We start from the raw sequence: 21161 nt of genomic DNA on the forward strand, positions 1-21161 counted from the left end.
GGGTCGCAGCTCCCTCCACTTGGAGGGTGAAGGTCCGGGCAGACGCCGCCCTTCAGCGTTGATTTAAAGTGATGGGGAAGGTCCGGAAGGCGACCGGAGAGCAGAGTCAACGGTATTCTCCGTAGAGAAATAATTCATGGGGCCTCACGGCCCTGAGGACCCCAACTCAAGGCTGGGAGAGGAATCCCATCCTTCATCCAAGCACGTCTAGCACGGGCCGCCACGCACACCCCAGACGCAGCCCAGCGCCTCCGCCAGCTGGCCTCCCCACTGGCGCCCCGCTCTGCAGCCTCCCCGAGACCCCCGTCCCCCTACCCCACCCCCCAGAGGCCTGGGCCACGAGGAAGGGGTGGGGAGCCGCTGTGTCCTTGGTGTCCCCAGCACCCCAGGGCTGACGGGGCCCCAGGCAGGGATGGGCCCCTGGGAATGAGCGTGGACGGACCGAGAGGAGGGCCGCGGTGGGGGCTGCCTTGCAGGTCCTCAGGAATCCAGGAAGTGGGCCTGCAGCCGGATGGAGGGGCGGGGGGAAGGGGGTGCTCCACCCCACCCCCAGGCCCAGAGCCTCAGGAGCTGGCCTGACACCCCTTCCCCTCCGGGTTGCACCCTCGATGGAGGCCCCTCCGTCTCTGCCCCTGAGACAATGGCTGTGTGGTTGTCTTGGCCGTGACTCAGTGTCCCCCGTCCTGTGCAGCGGGACACCATAGGAGGGGTTTCCCACATGGTGGACCCCTCACACGGGGCTGGGCACTGACCCCAGGGCCTCGAGTCCCCCTCCCGTGGGGATGGTCCTGCAGGGAGCGTCCCGGGCCCCAGCTTGTGGGGGAAGTGTGTGGATAGAGGGAAAGAGTGAGAGCCCCCAGTGCTACTCCCTCCTCAAGCCCCCCATCTTCTGTGATGTTCCTCTGTCGCCATGTGGGAGGTCTGTTTACTTAGCAAGAGGGAATGAGAGACCGGGGGACGCCAGGTTACAGGCAGGCAGGGGCCGGCGGGGCAGGGCAGGGCCGGCCGAGGGGGGCTGGGGCCGGGAAGGGCCCTGGGGACTGCCGCTCTGCTCAGTTCCTGGTCTGTACTGATGAGTTATAGCTGCGGCGGGCGGGCCCCGGGCCCCCAGGGACACATCCCAGACCCCCCCAGCAGCTCCAGGTGAGGCCCAGCCGCCCCAGGCCGCCGGGACAGAGCGGAAACCCATCTGGCCACAGTCTCTCCGCCAGCGGCTGGTTTTCTTCTTCGAGGGCCGGCGAGTCCTCCCCAGGGCTGCACCACGCTGTCTCCCCAGCTCCTAAGACATGGCTTAAGTCACAGACTGCAGATAACAGCCTGGAGCCGGGCAGGGGCAGGGGCCCCCACCCCACCCACCCGCCTGGCCGGGCCCTCTGCTGGGAGGGAGGGAAGGGGGGAGGGTCCCCCACAGCTCCTGCAGCCCCAAACCCCCCCCCCCCCGCCCCTTCGTCGGGTAGGCTCCCTGCTGTCCGGCCTCCCTGCGTACCCCCTCCCCAGGAGCCCCCTTCCCCTGGCCCCCATGCCCCAGCAAGGGACCTAGGCCCAGGGATGCACACACAGCACTTCCTCTCATCCCCCACCCCCCAGGCCTTCTGGAAGGCAGCTCTGGGGCCCCCCTCCCACTTCCCGGCTTTCATGTGACCCTAAATTCTGCTAGTTTGTGCAAGGGGATGCGGGTGCAGGAGCATAACTGGGGAACCGCCAAACCCAGGGAGCCCGCTGAGCCAGACGTGATGGCCCCATGTCCCACCCTGGGAGTTTGGAGCTGGGTGAGGCGTGGGCGAGGTGCTGGGTGGTGAGCTGCCCGCCCCGGGCCCCCCGTTCCCGCCAGAGCCGAGGCTGTGCGCCTGACCCGGGGCCTCCCTCCCGGCACACAGGGCAGGGCAGGCAGGGCATGCACGTCCTCTTCTATCTTCAAACGGCTTTATTGAGACATAGCTCACATACCCTACCACCCACCCACTGCAAGTATGTCGTGAGGTGTCTGAGTACATTCGCAGAGCTGTGTCTCTATCACTGATCCATTTTAAAACATGTTTGTGTTGTCCAGAAAGCTGCCCTGCGCCCCACGGCCAGCCCTCCTCGCTCCCCCCACCCCTCCCCTGCCGGCCGCAGATCTGCTCTCCGTGTCTGCGGGCTTGCCTGTCCCAGGCATGTCACGCACATGGGGTCCTGCCCCGTGCCATCTCCGGGGGCCGGCGTGATGCCCCCCAGTGGGTCCATGTCGTCGCACACGTCAGGATGCCGTGTGTTAGGCCCAGTGATGTTCCGTGGTGGGTTCCAAGTCGGCTCATCTCTTCTCAGTGGCAGACACTGGGGTTGTTTCGGTGCACACGTGTCTGCGTTGCCCCCCGGGGAGGACTGGGTGCTTCCCCTGGAGTGTTTCATGCCAGCGGGGCTGCCCGCCCCCTGGGGAAAGCCAGTTCTCTCCCTAAGGAGGCCGCACAGAGATGAGCCGTGCCCTCTGCCGTCCCCACCACCGAGGCCTGGACCAGGCGAACACCAGGGTGGGGTTGGACAGAGCGGGGGCATGAGGGTTGGGAGCTTCCAGTCCCCCGAGGCTGGTGCAGGGAGGGGTCTCAGCCCCCCGGGGACCCCAGCCCCTGTGCTGCTCCTTCCCTGAAGGCTGCACCTGGGGCCCCCTCCCCTCACACGCCACCCCGCCTGCACACTCGGGAATCCTTATTTGCCCAGGTGTGGGGCCCATAGAGTGTGGGCTGCTCCCCACACGTCCGGGGGCCCTGGGCCGAGCCCTGGTCGCCCTGCGTGCAGGTGCCTGTCCTATCTTTGCAATTGACTCGAAGTCCCTTCAGGGCAAAGCAGGAGCCCTCCTCTCCCGACGCCTGCCTTGCAAGCTGCCCCGGGCCTCCCACCAAAGCTGCACTGCAGGGAGGCCCCTCTTGCTGCCCTCACTGGCCCCAGGCTCCGTGGCTTTCAGGGCCAACGAAGGGGCCAGGCCTCATCCCCCCAGGTCTGCCCACAGGAGCGGCACCCACTGCCAAGGCCCCACTGCCTGCCCGCGGGAACCCTAGCTCTGCTCTCTCCCCGCCTGGCCCTGGGAGACCAGTTCGGCATCTGCGTTTACTCCTTCCCGACTGAGGTCATCCCAGCACCAATCCCCCAAATCACTTCATTATTTCTTGGTAAATAGGGCTTTTCCTAGTCAGAATCATCAGCATTCTTGTGTTGCCTCCACATCTGGCTTTGATTGGCCTCGGCCGCCTCGGATGGATGCTGGAGCCCTGACGTGATGGCGAGGGAGGAGAGGCCGGCTTGCTTCCCTTCCCGCTCAAGGCCGGGCCGGGGGAGGGGCGGGCGGGGGAGGGAGACCCCAGCTCCCCCCCCCCCCCCATGCAGGTCTCTGCTCCCTGCCTGGGCCAGTTCTGCCTCCCTTGGCCGGGACCTCAGCCCTCCCTGCACAGAGCCCCTGCCACAGGCCCTCCTTGGTGTCCCCCACACCCCAGGGCACGGCGAGCGTTTCGTCCTCCCCTCACCACACACACCGGGTCTCTGCAACCCCCCCCTCCTTGAGGCACATGACAGACAAGAGCCCCAAAGCACCCCCACCCCGCAGCTTTTCTGCATGGGATTCAGAGGCTGTCCAGCAATGACGATGCCCCGCCTGCCTGGCCCCCCAAGGACAGGAGTCTGCAGGTCAGAGGTGAGGCACGCTGCCCTCACTCCTTAGGGCAGCATGAGGCTACGAGATGGTTGCCGGCTGCTTCCACCAGGGATGTCCCCAACTCATGAGTGTGACCCCCTCCATGCGGGCATCAAAACCCTGCACAGCTGTCCTGGTCCCCAAGAGCGTCCCTGAGAGCATCCCAGGCAGCCTTGGCCCTGTGACGTTCCCCATGGTGTTGGGGCAGCCTGAGGACGGCCCCTTGAGCTGTTGACCTGCTGGCTGAGTGGTGACAGGCCTGGGGCTGCGGCGCAGAGGGAGCCGGACAGCCCCTGCCCGGGGGTGTGCGTCCAAGGCCCGTCCACTGCCCGCCAGGAGGGGAAGCTCAGAGATCCTCCACAGGGAGCTGGGGAGACCAGGGAGCGGAGGGCTCAGTGCCCCCAGGTGGGTGTTCGCAGGCCCAGCCCCCACCCACGCAGAGGCAGGCTTTTGCCGCTGCCGCGCGGGGGAGGTGCCTCCCAGAAGCCCTTGCGGCGGGCCTAGGGCAGGGGTGGGCGCCCCCTTAAACAGAACAACGTGCTGGCCTTCCATACCTTCACTTTACGAAGTGTCGGGAATTCCGACGGCCCAAACAGCTGGATTGTCCTCACCAGGTTCTCCCTAGGACTCCACCGGCGGCCAGGGCCCTAAATAATTCTTATAAAAACCATGTCAGCCCCAAACTGTGTGATATCTGATTTGTAGCACTAATAAAACCCCACGTCTGCTGCCAGAAGGGGGGGCCGCGCGAGCCCAGCGCTGGAGAGGCCTTGTTTCCCGCCGGTCCATGCGTGCATATGTGTGCACACGTGTGTGTGTGCGCGCGTGCACGCACGCCTATGTGAGCGCATAAGTGAGCACTGGGAGCCCGGGGGAGGGGTGGCCCCAGGAGCGGGGCTCCAGCAGCTCTGGAGGCTCCCGCCTCGCTCCCTGGCCCCCCTGAGCCCCAGGGCGTGCCCTCCGCCCTGCACCCCCACTGCCTGCCTCGGTCACCAAAGCTACGACTGGTTGGCTGAACATCCTCAGGACAGGGGCTGGTGGAGGGGGCAGCCCCAGCCACATGCAGAGGCCGACCTGCCCCAAGAGGCCAAGCTGGAAGGGGCAGGTGCAGGCCCTCAGAGTTGGGGCTGCATCTTGGGCTCCTCTCAACGTGGCGCTAGCCCTGAATGAGGGGCCACCCCCCAGCGCCGCCCCACAGCAGCAGGCCTGGGAGGTCACAGGTGACCACCAAGAATGGCCTCCTGACCCGTGAGTGGAATGAGAGCCTGGAGGCACCCAGCTCGGAGCCATCAGTAGGGGAGTCTAGATGATAAGCCAACCAGGGCACAGAGGGGGCACCTGTGATGGCTCGTCAACAGGGTGGCCCTTAAAGGCCAGATCAAAGGCCCCACCGAAACGCATGCTGGCTGGTTAGGAAGGCCAGCCAGGGTAGTGGCCAGGGTCTGCTGTGAAGGCACCCACCCTTGCTGGAACCTCAGCTGCCCATGGGACCTGGGTTGTGGTGGCCAGGATGGCAGGGCCACCAGCAGGATTCCCTCCTCTGTGTCCCCCCAAGGCTGCCCTGCTCTCTAAGGCCCCAGCACTGACTGATGGCAGGCAACGAGGCCTCTGGACATGTAGGGCCATCCCAGCATTCAGGGAGCCATGCAGGGCTGCCCAAGGGCCCCGAGTGGCAGGCAGACAGTGGCATTGCTCCCCAGGCAGGGGCCTCCAGCTGCTCTGGGCGCATGGACAGCATGTTGGGGTACAGAGCAAGCGTAGAGCCTTGCAGACGGGGGCCGGGTTCCCAGTCTCCCCTCGAGCCTGTGAGGCCCTCGGCTGCGGTCTCATCTTTGTGCGAAAGGTGGGAATGTTCTTGCCGTCCAGGGAGGAGCCAGGGGGCCCTGCTCCCAGGAACCCCGACCCCTGGTGTCAGGCCCCCTCCCCACCCAGGCGTGCCAGCCTGCTCCGTCCCCATGGCTGCCTGTCACTGTGTCCCGCCCACCCGATGGCTTGCCACATCCGTGTCCCTGCAGGGCGTGGCGCCGGGTTGGGGATGAGCTCCCTCACATGGCCACGGTGTGGCAGGGCTCACAAGGCGGGGGCTTACTGGAGTCCTTGACAAGCGGTCATGTGGTGGGAAGGCTCACGGGGTGTCTGACCCCAGATGAGATTGTCCAGACCCCAAGGCGGTGCCAGAAGTGGGCGCCACACCCCCTGGAGCGGACCCGTAGTCCCTGCCCCATGGGCCCCCGATCACGCCACGTCCATGGAGATGCCATTGGGTCTGCTGGCCCCTGACCCTGGGGTGACAGTGGCGAGGTCAGGAGGAGAGGTTGACCCGCCCTGTCCCAGAGCTGCCTGTGGTTCTGGAGTGAGCCGGTTGAGGGAGGAATTTCAGCGATTCGATGCTCCCAGGGCATCAGAGTCTGGCTCAGGCCTTGAGCAATCACGCCTGTACCGAGGGGTCCCCGCGCCCCAGCCCCCAGTGCTGTCTCCTGCTGCGTGGCCAGGCCCTGGCCTCTGTCTCCCTGCTTCCTCCCTAGCTCCTGGGTCCCGTCCAGATGCCCTGTCTGGTTCCAGGAGGTCCACCGACGACAGGGGCTTCATGCCACTGCTGGGTTTTTCCCATTTAAGGAAACAAGCCCGTGGTTACCTGATTCCTTCCTGCCCCCGCCCCCCTGCCCCGGCCCCAGAGTGGGCACGTCCCTTGCCTGGACTGGTGAATGGCTCCCTTCCACCCTCGGGTGCTCCTGGGGCCTCCAGTGAGAGGTGTGTGAGGGAGGGGGTAGCTGGCCATCTTACCCCGCAGGCTGGTCCCTGAGGGGCTTTGGAAAAGGGCCCCGGCCCCCTCCCCCCACTGCTGAGTGTCTCATGGGCACATCTACCCAGAACTCCAGCACTGAGGTTGTCCTGGTACCAGGACCTGGGCACCCACCCACCCAGGTCTACTTGGCGCCGGGGGCCACCTGGCGCGTGACCGTGCTGAGCCCGTCCCTGTGTCCCCAGGACAGGGCAGCACTAGTTCTAGAAGATGCCTCTCCTAAAAATAAAAACCAGGCCAGAGGCCTTATGGGGCTGGTCCTGCAGGAGGCCCGGGGGGATTAGTTAGCAGCTGCTGGTCCCATCCTGCCTGTCCTCACCTCCCAGAACATCCCCTGCCTGCCCCGGACCCCGCCTCACCCCGGCTAAATCTGCCTTGGCCCCTCGGCCGGGATGGAATGGGAAAGCTGCTCTGAGCCTCCTGTGGGGCTTAGGGGGTAAGCGGAGCCGACAGCTGCCCGAGGACAGTGATGAGGGGCTCCAGGAATGCCCTTTATCTGGAAATATCGTGTTGCCCGCCTGGATGCCGGGAAGCCCGCGTGCCGGCCCTCCCTGACTCCTGCTAAGACGGGAACAGCCTGGGGAGGCGGGGTGCAGCTGTCCCCGTCGGTCAACGCGGGCTTGCCAAAGTAGCCTTTCTGAGCCCCCTGACCTCGCCTTTCCCAGGGGCTGCTGACCGGGACCCTGCAGACCCCCGGGGCCCCCAGGAGCAGGGGGTGGGTGGAAGGGGTCGCTCTGCTGGCAGCAGGACCCTGGCGGCCCGCAGCCCCAGGCCCGGCTCCTGACACAGGCTCCTTCTCCGGCCCCGGGGTCCCCCCCATGGACTGGGGTGCCGAGTGTGGGTCCCAGGGAGGAGCCGACAGTGGATCTCACCCCCTCCCCGCCCCCGGGAGAGGGGTCAGACACCGCGGCACGGCCTAGGGAGTGAGGGGTGCCGTGCGGGGCGGCCGGGGTGCGGGGCAGGAAGAGCGCCCGCCACCGCCAAGGGTCTGCTCGCACGGACCAGATAGAAACGCAGGAAATGCAGGAAACCTCTCGTACCAGGAAGCGGGGGCCCGAGGAAAGGAGCACAGAGGGCAGGGCGGCGGTGCGGCCGCAGGCTCCGGGCCGGGCTGGGGGGAGCAGGCGCCGGCCCGGCGCGCTCGGCCTGGCATGCCGGGCCACATGCTTGCCCACGGGGCTCATGGAACATTCTTGCTGGGGGCCGGGGGCCGGGGGCCAAGGTGTGAGAGGCCCCGGAGGGCGCCGGGCGCTATAACGGGCGGCATGGCACACTTAGTCACCTCTGAGGTATGGCTCCTGGGCCGCACCCCGTGTCATCTCCACGGCAACGCCGGGAGGGGCCGGCAAACAGCCCACAACAGAGTGGCCCCCTGACTCCTGGTCGTCCCCTCAAGGGGGTGGGACCGCCTTGGAGACACCGCCAAGTTTGGGAGAAGCTCACAGGCTGGCTTCGCTCCAGCCGTGGCCTGGGACGTGTGTGCCCCTGTCCTGTCCCTGCCCAGCTGGCCCCCAAGCCAGAACACCCTGCAAGGGCCTGTGCCTCGGGGGACATGGGCGGGTGGGCGTTGGGGTGAGGTGGCCGGGTACCCCCTGGGTCCAGGGTCCCCAGGATGTTGGAGTGTGTCAGGAATGGGGCTCGGGCCACTGGAAACGCAAGTTCTGGGGGCCCTCAGACCATCAGCTCACAGGACACATGGCCCCCAGTCCAGATGTCCCCTCCACTAAGGAGGGGGGACACGATGACCCTGCCCTAGCCCCCTCATACCTAAGGATGTTAGGGTCCTGCAGAGACCTGCACAGCAGATGTTAGGACCCTGCAGAGCGGGGCTGGGGAGGGTCACTAGGACACTGCCCCAAGGGCAGCTGCCTGACGGGGGCAGTAGTGTCACACGGTGAAAGAGGACAGTCCACTGGCATCCTGCAGCCTGGGGGGCCCCTGCCCCCACGCCAGGCCAATTCCTTAAAGGTCACTTCAAACCACTCCCTCCCTCGGAATGCGGCTCCAGCACTTAGGGTCTGGCACCCATGCACCCAGGGGGCTCCCAGCTTCTAGGGTTACCGATGGCCCAGTCTGTGTGGTGACGCTGGTCAGGGGAGGCGGGGGGGCTGGGGTCTGGGTGTCCTCTGAGGGCTGAGGTGGAGGCTTTGTTCCCGGTGGGGGTGGTCGGGGACCACCTAGAATCGTCCCAACTGCCTCTCTGGGAAAAGCAGGCAAGTGCACATGGGGGCGCTGGGTTCACCTCCGCCCCCAACCCCTGCGGCTGGCCGGGGCTGGGGGGCGGGGAGCGGGGCGGGCGCAGAGCAAGGCACTTCAGAATACCCAACACCCTTGCCTGGGCTTGGCCGGGGGGCTGATAGCTGATACGGAACCAGCGCCAGGGTCTGGGGCGGGAGACAGTGTCCCCCAAGGACATGGGCCTGGAAGCACAAATGTGCCTGCATCATCTTCCCCAAGGGCGGCGCTGCTGACCAGGACGGAGAGGGACACTGCTCAGAGAGGTCGTGTGTGGCCATGGCCAAGCTGTCCTTCCCGGATCAGCTGTCGGCAACCTGAGCCATCCGGGAGCCTCAAGGCCTAAATTAGGGTCTGAGGGAGAAGCCGCGGGCGTCACGGGGACACCTGAGCCTCCTCGGCAACAGAAATGTCTGGTCCCCACGCCGGGGAGGCCAGTCCACCCCAAGGACGGACGGGAGACTGACATTTTCTGGAAGTTGGAGGCGGTGGTGCCTGCGGTGGGGGTGCCCCTGCTGGAGCTCCCCCAGCCCCCGGCATGTCTGACCCTGCAGAGCCCCAGCCCCCTGCCCGCCCCTGCCAGTGGCCGCTCTCTGGGTTACAGGGATCCGGTTCGCTGCTCCTCACGGGGCTGTGTCTTATCTCTGGGAAAAAGATTATGGGTTTCTGACATTAAATTTTCATGCTGAAGTTTTCAGCATGTAGTTTGAAAAGTTTTTTTTTTTTTTTCCAAGGAACACCTGGAATGGGAGGGACAAGAAGGTTGCTCACACGGGGCTGAACCCAAGGGCAGGAGGGCATGCTGTGTGGCCGGCACCCCTCCCCACCGTGCTTATGCCTCCCCTCCCCAGACACCAGGCACTGGTCCGGCCACAACAGCTCCTGGGGCGGCCCTGACCCCTGGACCGCATGGCGGGTGCCGACGCTGGCACAGGGTCACCCTGTGTCTGGTGCTCTGCCGTCCACTATCCTCTGTCCCGTGTGTGTAGCTGGCTCCAGGCCGCCCTGCTCACATCTGCTGGAGTGAGGTCGGCCCCTGCCCCAGGAGGGGTGAGCCTCAGGCTGGGGGCGCTGCTGGGGACCCCAGGTGGTCCCGGGCCCCGCGGGGCGGCCGTCCGTCCGTCTTTCCGGGGGAAGCAGTAATCTAAGTGGCCTGGCTGCTCCCGCTCCTGCCTCTGGGTAATTGAAGGAGCCCGCTTGGAAAATCCAGCGTCGAGCTCGACTGTTGGGTCATTTTGATTTGGGGATTTCCAACCATTGGGGCCACGAGAGGTCACCCCGCTGACCCCGGCCTGCCTCATTATGTCACAGCCAGATTGCTGTGACACGTGATGGAATCCAGAAGCCCCCGAGCATGGGCAGGCGGTGGGCCGGAGGTGGGGGTGGGGCGGCCAATGGGGTGGAGGGGAGCTCTGCACCACCGGCTCGGCTCACCCCCGTCCCACCCACACTCTGGCCAAGTTGACCCCCAGCCCCCTCTGCCCCAGCACAGCAGCCTAGGACCTGACACCCCAAAGCCGGTCGGGCTCAGAGTCCTACCCACCCTGCTCGTCAACGTCAGCCAGGCCCATGCGACCTTGCCTATGCTGGACGCTGCCCCCACCTCCTCTCTCTACCCCCCAAGACATTGTAGCCACTCCTGCTCTACTTCCCACCACCTACAGGGCACAGCCTCCCACCCCAGTGCCAGTCCACTCCGCAGCCCAGGGAGTCTGGGGCGTCTCTGTGGCCCCTCTCTGTCCATCCCTGTCCTGGCAGGAAGGACAGGGTTCCTGACACTGCCGGGCCCTGGCCTGCCCCACCCCTGTGTCCTACATCCTTCCCCACAGCCCGGTCCCTCTAGGGTCCTTCCTTCTGCTTCCCATTGCACTTTCCTTGGGGGCTTTCAGGCTCAGGTCCAAGCCCCTGACCCCGTGACCTCTCCAGGCCCGTACGAGGTCTGGTTCTCTGCCATACACCACATTTCAGGATGACCGGGCCTGCCTCTGGCCAGTGGCCCTTCCCACGCCCTCCTCCTTTCCTTTCTCAGGACCCCCAATAGATCCCTGGGCTTAGCCCCGTGGCATTCCCCTCACGTCATGGTGTGGCCCACTCACTTGCCCAGGACCCCCAGAGAGTGACTGGCTGGAGCCGGAGACAGGAACTGGGGCCACCCTGAGCTCTCCCTGCTGCCCTTTAAGCCCCCCCTTAAGCCCCAGCTCTCCCGGCCCCCAGAGACCCCTTCCCACAGCCCGGGGCCCCTGAGGACGGGCCAGCGAGGCCCTGGTTGTCACCTGGTTGACACCTGGTGGGAGCTAGTTAGCCCTAGGTCAGGTGGGGTCCCTGAGGGAAGCAGAGGGAATGGGGTGGGGGGCAGGGGTGCCCAGCAGGGTCGGCGGCTCCCTCGGCTTGCCTCCTCATCCTGGTCCCAAGGGAGAGGCACACACACCATTGTCCGGGGTTTTAGAGGAGGCGATGGGGGGACCCGGATGGGGATACCTGGCAAAGGTGGGCTTTCAACCCTCTCCTCGGGAGCGGCCAACAGCCCAGCCCGAGCCTTCCGGCAAGCCCGGCCCCAGACATAGAGCTGGTGGATCTGGTGGCCCCGGTGCCCTGGAAATGTAATGCCCCTGTGGGCAGCAAGCTCCTTCCTGTCCCCTCCGAGCCTGGCTTCTGGGCTCAGCGGGTCAGCACTTTCTACAAAGTCCACACGCAGCACACAGAGCCCGGCTAGGCAGTACGTGGCACGCCTCCGGGGGAGCAAGCCGCCAGGACCCGCCGCATGCCAGGGGCACGACCATTTCCCTGGTGCACACTCCCCGCCATGCTGCCCGCCCTCCTTGAGACCCCTGCGCCTGGATCTCCTCCCTCTGCCCGCCTTCCTGTCTCCTCCTGATGTCCCCAGTTCCCAGCGGGGAGCGCGGCGGCCAAGGCACCCTGCCCTCCCCACCCGGCCGCCCTTGCTTCCTCCTTCAGCCAGCTACACTCCCGCTGCAGACAGAGGTGAAAGAGCCCCCGGAGGAGGGCGTCCCAGACCTGCTTGGAACCTGGTAGATGGCCACGGCCCCACGAGACTGGATCCGGACTATGGCAGCACATCCCTTGGGATGGAAAACCCTGTCCAAGTAAGGTCTTGGCCATCTTGGCCTGGTAGTTGGGTTCTTTCTGGATCCTGGGCTCCTCACATTTCCATGAGCCCCAAATCCAGTCCCACAGGGGTCCCTTGAGGACTGGGATGAGGCTCCGGTGGGGGATCCCACGGTGACTCAGGGAGGGGACAGCCATGCACATTTGCCCAGGGCTGCAACATGGTGGACTCCAGGCCAGAGCCGTGTGTGGTTCCCGTAGCAACCGGCACTCAGCTGCTCCGAGTCCAACCAGGAAGCTTAGGACCTGATGGGGCAGCCACTTCCTTGCCCCGGCCAGACATGGCCCTGCCTGGCTCTGAGGGAGAGCCCTCCCCCAGGCCCAGGGCAGGCTCTGGCTGCCTCTGGGTGCAAACCTTCCTGCACCTCTTCCTGCAGAGAAACAGCCTGCTCTCCTGGTCCCCTGGCCCACCCACCCACCTACCTGCGCGCCAACCCCACACTGGGACCTCCTCTTTGGGTGGTCAGCAACATCTCGAGACCAACATCTGCACAGCCCAACGTTCATCTGAGCCTGGTCTCACCTGCCGCCCCCCGCCATGGTGGGAGACGGGCCCAGCCGCGAGACGCAAGGTTCCAAGAGCAGAGAACATAGGACAGAGAGAAGGCTGTCGGTCAGATGAGGCGGGCAGGGCAGGTGGGAGCACTTGGGGAAGGATGGAGGGTCTTCGTGGGGACAATGTGTGCATTTAGAAAAAGAGGAAGGGTACTGGGGATGAGCCAGGTGGATGGACGATTGGTCCTGGGGAAGGGGCTCCATCAGCAGAGTGTCCTCCTGGCCAGGTGCTGGGACCATGGACTCGGGGAGTCCTGATGGCGGCTCCTTGGGGGAGAGGGAGCTATGGAGGCTGGACATGGGACTGCAGAGAGATGGAGCAGCATCTATTTGGCCAAAGAGCAGTGTCTTTCTTTCCAAGGGAGGCAAGATGGACCACCATTTTGTGACGCCGGTGTGTGCTGTGGGCACTCTCAGCCTCCCGGTGGCCCGGAGCAGGCCTGGGCTGGGCCGTGGGCAGGTGGGCAGACAGGCATTCCCTCCGGGAGCAGACGCAACATTTGAACACAGAAATGTATTTCGGAGTTTGGTGGGGTAGGCGGGTGAGCGGAGTGCAGGGTGTATGCAGGGCTGCTGGTCCCCACCAAGAGGCTGGGGCGTCTTTGGGCCACATGGGGAGCAGAGAGGAGATGGGGTCTGCTGAGATGGTTGTGTCCAGGACTGGCTGCATGCCCTCCTCCCCTGGGCTGGGGGCAGGGCCCTGGGGACTGGGGTCCAGGGCAGGTGCTCTGCTCATGGCCCGAAGTGGGGGCCCTGGTGGAGGGCACCTCGGCACATTAGGCCCAGAGGAAGCCCAGCCTGGCTAAGTGGCGTGGAGTAACTCAATCAGAAGAAATATGGAGGAACCTTCTAGAAAACCCGAGCCACTCAACTCATCCCTCTCCATCCCCAGGACCCTCCATTTGATGAGTGGTGCCCAGTACTCCCCTTGGGGTGAGGAAGGCAGGACCCCATCCAGGCCAGTTTGGACCTCACCTCACTGGTCTCTGTCCTCTCTGGGCCTCTGTCCTCTTACATGAGGGTACAGCAGCTCTATCCCCATCCCCTGGGTTGGAGCTGGGTGGCATCTGGAGGGAGTCTCAGAACAATGCATCGTTGAGCTCAAGACCAGGGTGGGGGTGGGTGGGACACCGTGGAGTGGTGTGGATCAGGGTCCTGGTTACTCCCAGCCCAATGGGGTTGGGGGCTGGGAATCAGGACGAGGGGCACAGGGGCTCTCTCCTGATGAGGTCTGCTTTTCCCAAAACTAGTGCTGCGAGTGGGACCCACGGCAGCAACTTACTCATCCCGGGGAACAGGGGCTGGCGTGTTTGTCTGCGAGGAGGGCACCCTTCCGGGACCCAAGGATTCTCCGGCGGGGGTGGGGGGGCTCTGCTCTCCATCTCCTAGGAAGCCAGCATGGGAGGAAACAGGCCAGAACTAGGTGGGACTGGGGATACTTGCTGCTTCCGGTGGGAGATGAGTTCCTCCCCAGGCTGGGGCAGGGTTCTGGGGGGTTCCAGGGGGTTCCAAGGGGCTCCAGAGCCTGCAGGGGCTGGAGGAAAGGGCAGCCATCTCCGGGGGGCATCTGAGTACCCTGCAGCCCAGAGCTGGAGTTGGGGGGACTCTCCTCCGGTGATGGCGGCCAAATGGAGGCCTCACCTTTCTCTAGGACACGTGCCCCAGCCAGCCCTAGTGGGCTGTTCGAGCACACGGTGGGCCCTCACCTGGCCCTCCTACGCCCCAGCAGGACCCTGAGGCCCTTCCAGGACTCACTCCAGCCTAGACGTGCGGGGACTGACCTGTCCTGAGCTGGACGGCCAAGACGCGGCGGCGGTGGCCGTGCTGGGCTCCGGCCCAGGGTGGTCTCCGGGTTGGTTGGTGCTGGGAGTGTGAGGGAGAGGGTTGCTTTGGTGGCTTGGCCGAGGGGACGGCAAAGATGTCCTCCATGCTGGCCCGTGCTCCTCCTTCCCCACAGACATGGCCGCATGCCGGTCTCCATCAGTCCATCCTTGACCATCTCCCCAAGACTCGAAGACCCACAGTGGCCGCTCCCACACCGGCCGGCTGGGAAAAGGCCCACGGTGGAGGGTGCACGCCGGGGCAGCCAGGGATTGGTCACTGCCTGAATGTCCCCGGACGGATGCCCGTGTGCCCTTGGGCAGCCTTCCCCCCGGACAGGCTGTCCAGGCCGGGGAAACCCTAAGCCAAAGGGATTAAGAAGAAAGGACAGAATCGGCCGTTCCTTTGGCCGTGCTCATTTGTGCCTCATTTAGTGTATATTTGTTCAGTGGGTAAAAACACGGAGGTGATGACGCCAAGGTCGGGATGTGCTCCCATCACTCAGGTCAGCCGCACGGAGGCCCGCCCCGCCCGCCCGCCTGCCCTGCCAGCCTGCCTCTCCCCAGCAGCCATCTTGCACATTCCTGTGGTCAGCCGGGAGGGCCACGGGATCCTTCCCCAGCTCTGGGGTGACCGGATGGGGATGCGAGTGCAACCCTCTGCTCAGGCGCTGGAACCGGCCCGGGGCCCCTGACCCAAGTCCTGAGCATCCTCCCTGCAGGCCCCTGTCCCAGATGGAGCTGGAACCTCCAGCCTCGCTAGTCTCTGAGCTAGGGGTCCAACCCTGGATGGCCACCTCTTCCTTCATGGGCCTGGCCAGCCCCTGCGAGCTGAGGGTGTTTGCTGATAGGCACCTTGTGGGGGTCCCTGGGGGCCCCAGGGCTCCTGTGGCTGCAGACCTGGGATCCCAGGCACCTTGGAGATGCCAGGCCGTGGTTGACTTCCGCTCAACAGCCTCCTGACCCCATTGTGTGCTAGAGGCTTCCTGGGGTGGGGGCACACAGGGAAGAGCCTGGAGGGTCCTTCTCAGGATGGGGCTGGTGGGAAAGATGCTCTAGTCTCTCCCACCTGTCAGCAATGGGATGTTGATGGTGGCCTTGACCGCAAAACCCCAGGTCACTGCGGCAAAGGCCAGAGGGACCCCATGGTGTCAGGAAAGGACTAGGATCCAGCCCCAACCCCCACCCTTCCAGCCTATTCTCCTCTAGGGCAAAGATTTCCATGAACCCCTTCGGGCCCCGAGGGGAGCCCGGCTGAGCTCCACTCTGGCGAAGGTCCCAACACGCTGGCCCAGAGGGGGGGCAGGCAGCCCTTCATCCCCTACACCGTACTCAGACCCCAGCACTCAAGGATAATGAGGCCCAGGTGCCCTGCACTAGCCTCGACCCTCGCAGGCTGCGGGGCCCCCTCCCACCCAGGAGCAGCTAATGACAACCAGAGGCTGGAAGGTGAACCCCCCTTTGCTGTCAGGGCTGCTCAGCCAGCCCTCTGGTCGGCAGGTAGGCAGCAGGGCCGGAGGCTCGACCAGTGGACGGGTCGGCTCGGGTGCCTGCCTCAGGGACTCCGGCCTCTCTGCCTCGCCCCCCATCTGTCTACCCAGTGGGTCCCCTTCCGCCACCCGCTCTGTGGGACCCTGGGAGACAGCCTGACGTTTCTGTGTCTCAGATGGCTCCCCTGTGCCATGGAGCCGCCCACTGGGGTGAGGCCCAAGGAAGTCAGGCACGTCCCGGGACCTTCGCTCAGGAAGAGGTAGGCCCCTGGAGAGGCAGTAAGGGCTTCACAGCAACGGGAATGTGCTTGGAGCCATGGCACTGTCCCCTCACAGACGGCAAGGGTGACCAATTCTGTTACACATCCTGGACCACAACAAAACAGAAACTGCGCAAGGTACCCTAGGCAAGGGCAAGGCCCAGGGCATCTGCATCACAGAGTCCCACCGTTCCTTCCCACCCACCAGGCAGCGTCCCCAGCTGCGACCCCGGGCAGGGAAGGGAGGTGGCATCCTGCTGGCCAGGCTCCAGGACCTCAGCGCCTGCCTGCACAGCCCAGGGCCCACCAGGAGACGATCTCCTCTCCTCCTACCCCAATCCTTGTCTGTCCCGGCCCATGACCTCTGGCATTACCCCTTCCGCTCTGCAGAGCGACCCCCTAGGTCCGGGCTGTGGCTTCTGGGGTGATACGTGGGGCACACGGCACGGGGAGGCCACTGGGTGGCCCTGGCAGGCCTGGGGGGGTGGTGGTGGTAGCCAAACAGAAGGAATCAGGGGCGCGTTTAGAGACTGTCCATTTCACAAGGTCGGGGGGAGAAGGGCCTCTGAGCACACGGCATGGTGATGCACATTTAGGGCGACCAGCCCAGGAAGGAGGCCACAGCTGGCTCCGGTCAACTCAGATAGACGGTTGGGGCCACAGCGCATTGGGGTTCTGTGTCAGCCAGCAGGGGAAAGAATTCTGATTTTTATTATGTAAAGGGGATAGGAAAACTGGAAAGTAAACTGCCTGCTGCAGGATGCCCAGGGGAACCAGAAGGAAGGGCTGACACCGAGTCAGGGCAGGCCCACCAGCTTCTGGGAGGCCCTGCTTGAGCCCCAGGGAGGGCTGGCGGCCCACCCAGGCCACCGTCCAGTGACAAAGGGCTGCCTGGACCATTCTGGACTGAGAGATCGGGGAAGCCCCTGGAATGTCCACGAGGAGCCCAAGGTGGACATGCAGCTCTCCCTCCAGGCTCCCCAGCAGGCAGAGAGAACCCTTGCTATCAGTGGGGAACCTGCCCTCTGTCCGCGTGGCACCATGGCCATGTCGGTGACTCCTGCCAGTCTTCCAGCTGTGCCCAGGGGCAGTCTGTCCTCTGGACCTCCTGGACATAGGGGTCCTAGGTCCAGTGGGCATCTGCCCCCTGAAGGGGTCCTAGGTCCCCAGGGCGCCTGCCTCCTGAACACCCGGCTAGGGCGGCCCCACCCTTGTCCTGCTGTCGGCCCACACTCTGGCCCTGTCCAGGAGGAAGCCCTGCGGGAAGCCCCTCCCTCCCGGTGGCCACCTAGGCCCCTCTGTGGAGCCCAAAGGCCAGTGCGCGGGGATTGGCTTGGCCTGTCCTCCATCCCCGGGAGCAGGTGTCGGGGCGGATGGGCTGGTACCCACATACCCACACTCGGAGCCAGGTACTCAGCCCAGGCAGATGGACATTCCTGGCAGAGCCCGTGGCCAGGAGGACACAGTGGTCCCGGCTGGGAGCCCCATCTGCCTCTCTGCACAGAGGGAGCGGAACGGGGCTGCCAGCAGGAGGGGCTCTGGGTAGCATTCCCTTGCAGCTTTCCCATGACGCCCCCCTAATCTGGGCTCTTCTCCTTGGCACCCCCGCACCTCACAGCTGCCGGCCGGCCAGCTGCTCCTCCCCCGAGCGGCCCAAGACAGAGCATGTGTCGGGGCAGTGGAGGCCCTTTCCCATGGCGGGACGGGGCGAGGGGCGAGGAATTTGAGGAGGAAGGAGCAGTGCCCGGGAATTCGGAAAATGCATCCAACCGCCCTGAGCGTTGGGAAGAAGCCGGCGGGGGGATTAGGGGAATCGCAGGATGGACTTGGGGCCTGGGTGGGCCGTGACGGATGGGGCCGCCGGGGGCCCAGCGTGACAAGGGAGCCCTGTCCGGCGGGGAGCGAGGCCTGCAGCTGTCCCCATCCGTCAGCCTGGCCCGCCTTCCCCAACCAGGCAAAGACCTTCGACCCCAGGCCACTGGGGGCCAGGTTCCGGGCCTCCCTGCGCCCTGGCCAGCACTGCCCGGGGGTCCAGGACGTTCCGAGCCATGGGACTTGGCCTCGTCCAACAGAGGCTGGGCTTGCGGCCTCTTGCAACGTGTGGCCTCTGTGTCACCCTCTGCACCGGGGTCTGGTCCCGGGCTCTGTCCCTGTGCTCTGGGCTCTCCATGGGGGCGCCCCTCGGAGGAGGGGGCCGAGGCTGCTGTCTGGTGGGTCTGGCCCCTGGGAACCCTCTGGAATAGCAGCTGTCCCTGCCGCTTGGAGCCGGCTGACAGGTCTGCCCCGGCCCCCTGGGCTAAGCCCTCCATGATTGATTATGGTGGACATTCACACCAGGGGGAACGGGCCCGGATAAGCCGAGCAGCTGCTCGGAGGGGCCGAGGGGGGCTCGGGGCGCCTCCCCCACCCCCATGCTGCCCCTCCCTCCCACCCCTGCCCGCTCTGAGCTGCAGCTTTGCCTTCCGGCCCCGGCCCCCTCCCCACCCTCTCTCTGGGGTTCCAGGGCCTTCCCAAGGGAGGCACTCCTCCCCCAAGTGGACCGAGCAGGGCCGCCAGGGCTTTGGTGACCTGAGGTAAACCAAGTCACTCCCGGCCCAGCCCAGGCATGACTGGGGATGACAAGATTACAGCTGTCCCCACCAGGACCAAGCTGATCTGCAGCAGAAAGAGGCAGAAAATCCTGCTGCCCACACAGAGGGGCTCTGATCCAAGGGGAGAGAGGTATCCCCAGGGCGTGAGGACACTGAGGGGAGCTGTCTCCAGGGGACCGGGCTGGGGTCCCCCGGAGGGGTGGTGTGGACCACGGGACCCCCTGGAACGTCAAGTCCCACAGGGGGCAGAGGGTGAGCTGGATTTCACTCGGGAAAGCAGGGCTTGGCCAACGTGGGAAGACAGGGGGCCGTGGGGGCGCCGCCAATCGAAACTCCCCGACCCTTGGCTCCTGGCCGTTTGCTCAGCCAACTTTGCAGATGAGACACTGTGTGCAGAGACCCAAGAAGATAATCCCCTGGGTCATTGACTCTAGGGCCTCCTCACTGTCCGACCGCCCGGCCCACTCCCCCACACCATTGCTTCACTGCCTCCCGGAGCCTCCTCGGCGGGGCCTGGGGACTGTGGCAACCCCGTGGCCCTGGCACTCCCACCTCGGAGGCACCCTTGCCCCTGCAGGTGGGAGGGGGAGGGCGGGAGGGTCTGTTTGGTTCCCTTCAGCCCCCACCACCCTCCCCACCACCTAATAGGACCCTTCAGGGGCTGAGGGCTCAGGCCATGGGGCTCCAGGCTCTCGGTGCATGGATATGCCGTGGGCAATCCGTGGGCCACAGAAGGGGGTCCGGACCCCAAGGGCACCGGGCCTGGCGAGTCCTCAGGGCTGCCCACCTGGCAGGCAGGGGGGCCCAGAGGTGGGCAGTGCCACCCTAAGTCCTGGCCCTTGGTCCTCTGTCTTCGGGAGACCACGGTGGGGTCCACGTGGAGGGGCCTCTTTGTACCCCAACCTTGGGCTCCCTGCTGTCTCCTCAGGGGCAGGGGGCAGAGGTGGGGGCCGTCCCAGGAGCCCTCCCAGAGCAGGCGTAATTGTGGGAAATGCAAGCCACATGCCTCTGGTTCATTTACACTTAATTCAATACAATGAGCTTCCCGGGGCCTTTGATGTACCAGGACCTGCCGGCCTTTAGTGCTTTGTGGGCTGCGAAACAGGAAGCCACAGGGTTTCAGGGGCAGAGCCGTGGCGCCTCCTCCCCTCTGCAGCGGGCTGTCAGGGACCCCAGGGCCTGTCCCCTCCGAGGGGGAAGGGGAGGCCGTCCTGCACCAGGTGCTCGGGGCATTAGGGGGCCGACCGGCCAAGGCAAGGGCCTGGGTGGGTGCTCCTGCCCCTCCCATAGCAGAGGGCGCGGGAGGACCTCCTCCAGGAAGAGCAGGGACACCCCCAGGGGCAGGATGGGGAAGCAGATTCCAGGGCCGGGGTGACAGCCAAGTCAGGATCAGCTTCAGCTTGCCTCCCTGCCTCCCTGCCTCCCTGCCACCCAGGCGGCCTTCTGACCGGCCACCAAGCTGTGGGTAGGGGTCACACACATAAGAGCAGGGGCCAGCAGGCACGTGGCAGGGGACAGGCTCTGGAAATCATCGGGGGCAGGGGCCGCAGGGCCAGCTGCTCCCCCGAGGGCCTCTCCAGTGGGCCCTACCCATCCAGCCTCTGCCTGCGGACCCTCCCTCTAGGCAGGTGGGGATGGGGGCTTGCCAGCTCCCCGGAGGGTTTCCTGGAGGTGGCTCAGAGGAGGGCAGAGAGGTTGCGGAGAGGCTGCGGGCTGGGGTGGACACAGGCTGGGAGCACAGTGGGAGCAGAAGCACGGGGCTGCCTTGTGGGAGCCACACGGGAGCAAACGTCCAAGCACTTGGAGCCTGGGGTGACGCGTCCGGCTAGCCAAGACAAGCTGTCCCTGCTGGGGCTGCTGTGCGGGGGGGTGTCAGCGTCCTGCCGGGGACACAGTGAGACCAGGAACAGAGCCCAGATCCAGGATGCAAGCCCCGACCACGTGCGGCCAGTGTCCCCCAGGATCCCCCCCGGCCCCCTACCCACAAACAGGGAGCTGTGCAGGGTCTGGGGAGGGGACAGCTGTTTGCAGCTCCACATTCCACACTCAGGGTCAAGCATTTGGGGGAGGCTGTTTTTCTTAAAAAATGTCATTTGAAAATAAACACTGTCGCCGGCGCTTTTTCTGATTGCCCCGGATCCCCAGGGAGCAGTGGACAGCCAGCGCCTGGGGGTCCAGGTGGCCGGGGGTCTTCCAGCCACAGTGGCCTCTGATTTCCCTGAGCAGGACACACCATGGCCCTGGGGCCAGAGGCTCAGGAGTCTGAGCAGCCCAGTTGCCACCGGAGGCCCGCAAAATTGCAGCCTGGCTGGCTGGCAGGCCTACAAGGTGGCCTTCCTCCTGCAGGTGGCCCTGTCCCCAAGGCAGTACCAGGCCCAGGCCCAGCTGGATCTCATCCTCCATGTGTATCTGGGGGTGTCCAGGGATTCCCGGCCTGACCTCTCCCTGGTGGTGTTCCTGGGGCTCTGGGGGCCAAGGGGCCTCTTTCTTCCATCGCTGCTCTTTGCTTTGCAGTGAAGGGGCTGAGGGTCCCCGCACCCCTGGCCAGGCTGGGCATCTAAGGGCCTCCCTGTGCAGCCTCCGGCCCCGGCAACTCCCTACAGCCTGTGCTGAGGCAGCT

The 21161-nt window shown here is 65.4% G+C and overlaps 1 protein-coding gene and 1 long non-coding RNA gene across 11 annotated transcripts; one reads left to right on the plus strand and one right to left on the minus strand.

Moving 5' to 3' along the window:
- Positions 1–1906: 1906 nt before the first annotated feature.
- Positions 1907–11479, minus strand: LOC125752897 (uncharacterized). Its single transcript, XR_007403476.1, has 2 exons — positions 4216–11479; positions 1907–4028 (listed from the first exon to the last, which is right to left on the minus strand). It is a non-coding gene; the product is annotated as an uncharacterized LOC125752897 (long non-coding RNA).
- Positions 10059–14619, plus strand: LOC125752896 (uncharacterized). Of its 10 annotated transcripts, none has more exons than XR_007403472.1 (5): positions 10059–11803; positions 12203–12461; positions 12742–12840; positions 14110–14236; positions 14338–14619. XR_007403472.1 is itself a non-coding variant. In XM_049096323.1 (5 exons), exons 1-5 carry the CDS (start codon positions 11303–11305, stop codon positions 14373–14375), a joined length of 729 nt encoding a protein of 242 aa, XP_048952280.1. In that variant the 5' UTR covers positions 10059–11302; the 3' UTR covers positions 14376–14619. The 10 variants fall into 10 exon arrangements, 4 of the variants coding, with proteins under 4 accessions (XP_048952280.1, XP_048952281.1, XP_048952278.1 ...); XR_007403470.1 differs by having other exon boundaries at positions 14110–14232; XM_049096323.1 differs by lacking the exon at positions 14110–14236 and having other exon boundaries at positions 10059–11486; positions 11655–11803.
- The last annotated feature ends 6542 nt before the right edge of the window (positions 14620–21161 follow it).

Source organism: Canis lupus, chromosome 18 (assembly GCF_003254725.2).
Source record: "Canis lupus dingo isolate Sandy chromosome 18, ASM325472v2, whole genome shotgun sequence".
NCBI classification, from domain to species: domain Eukaryota; kingdom Metazoa; phylum Chordata; class Mammalia; order Carnivora; family Canidae; genus Canis; species Canis lupus.

What these genes read in the sequence shown, in the direction of transcription:
- LOC125752896 (XM_049096321.1), top strand. Translation starts at nt 11,303, where the DNA reads ATGCCCCTGTGGGCAGCAAGCTCCTTCCTGTCCCCTCCGAGCCTGGCT. An exon ending in GGATGGAAAACCCTGTCCAA is followed by an intron (nt 11,804 to 12,202) that starts GTAAGGTCTTGG and finishes CTCTTCCTGCAG; the next exon opens with AGAAACAGCCTGCTCTCCTG. An exon ending in AGATGAGGCGGGCAGGGCAG is followed by an intron (nt 12,462 to 12,741) that starts GTGGGAGCACTT and finishes TTTCTTTCCAAG; the next exon opens with GGAGGCAAGATGGACCACCA.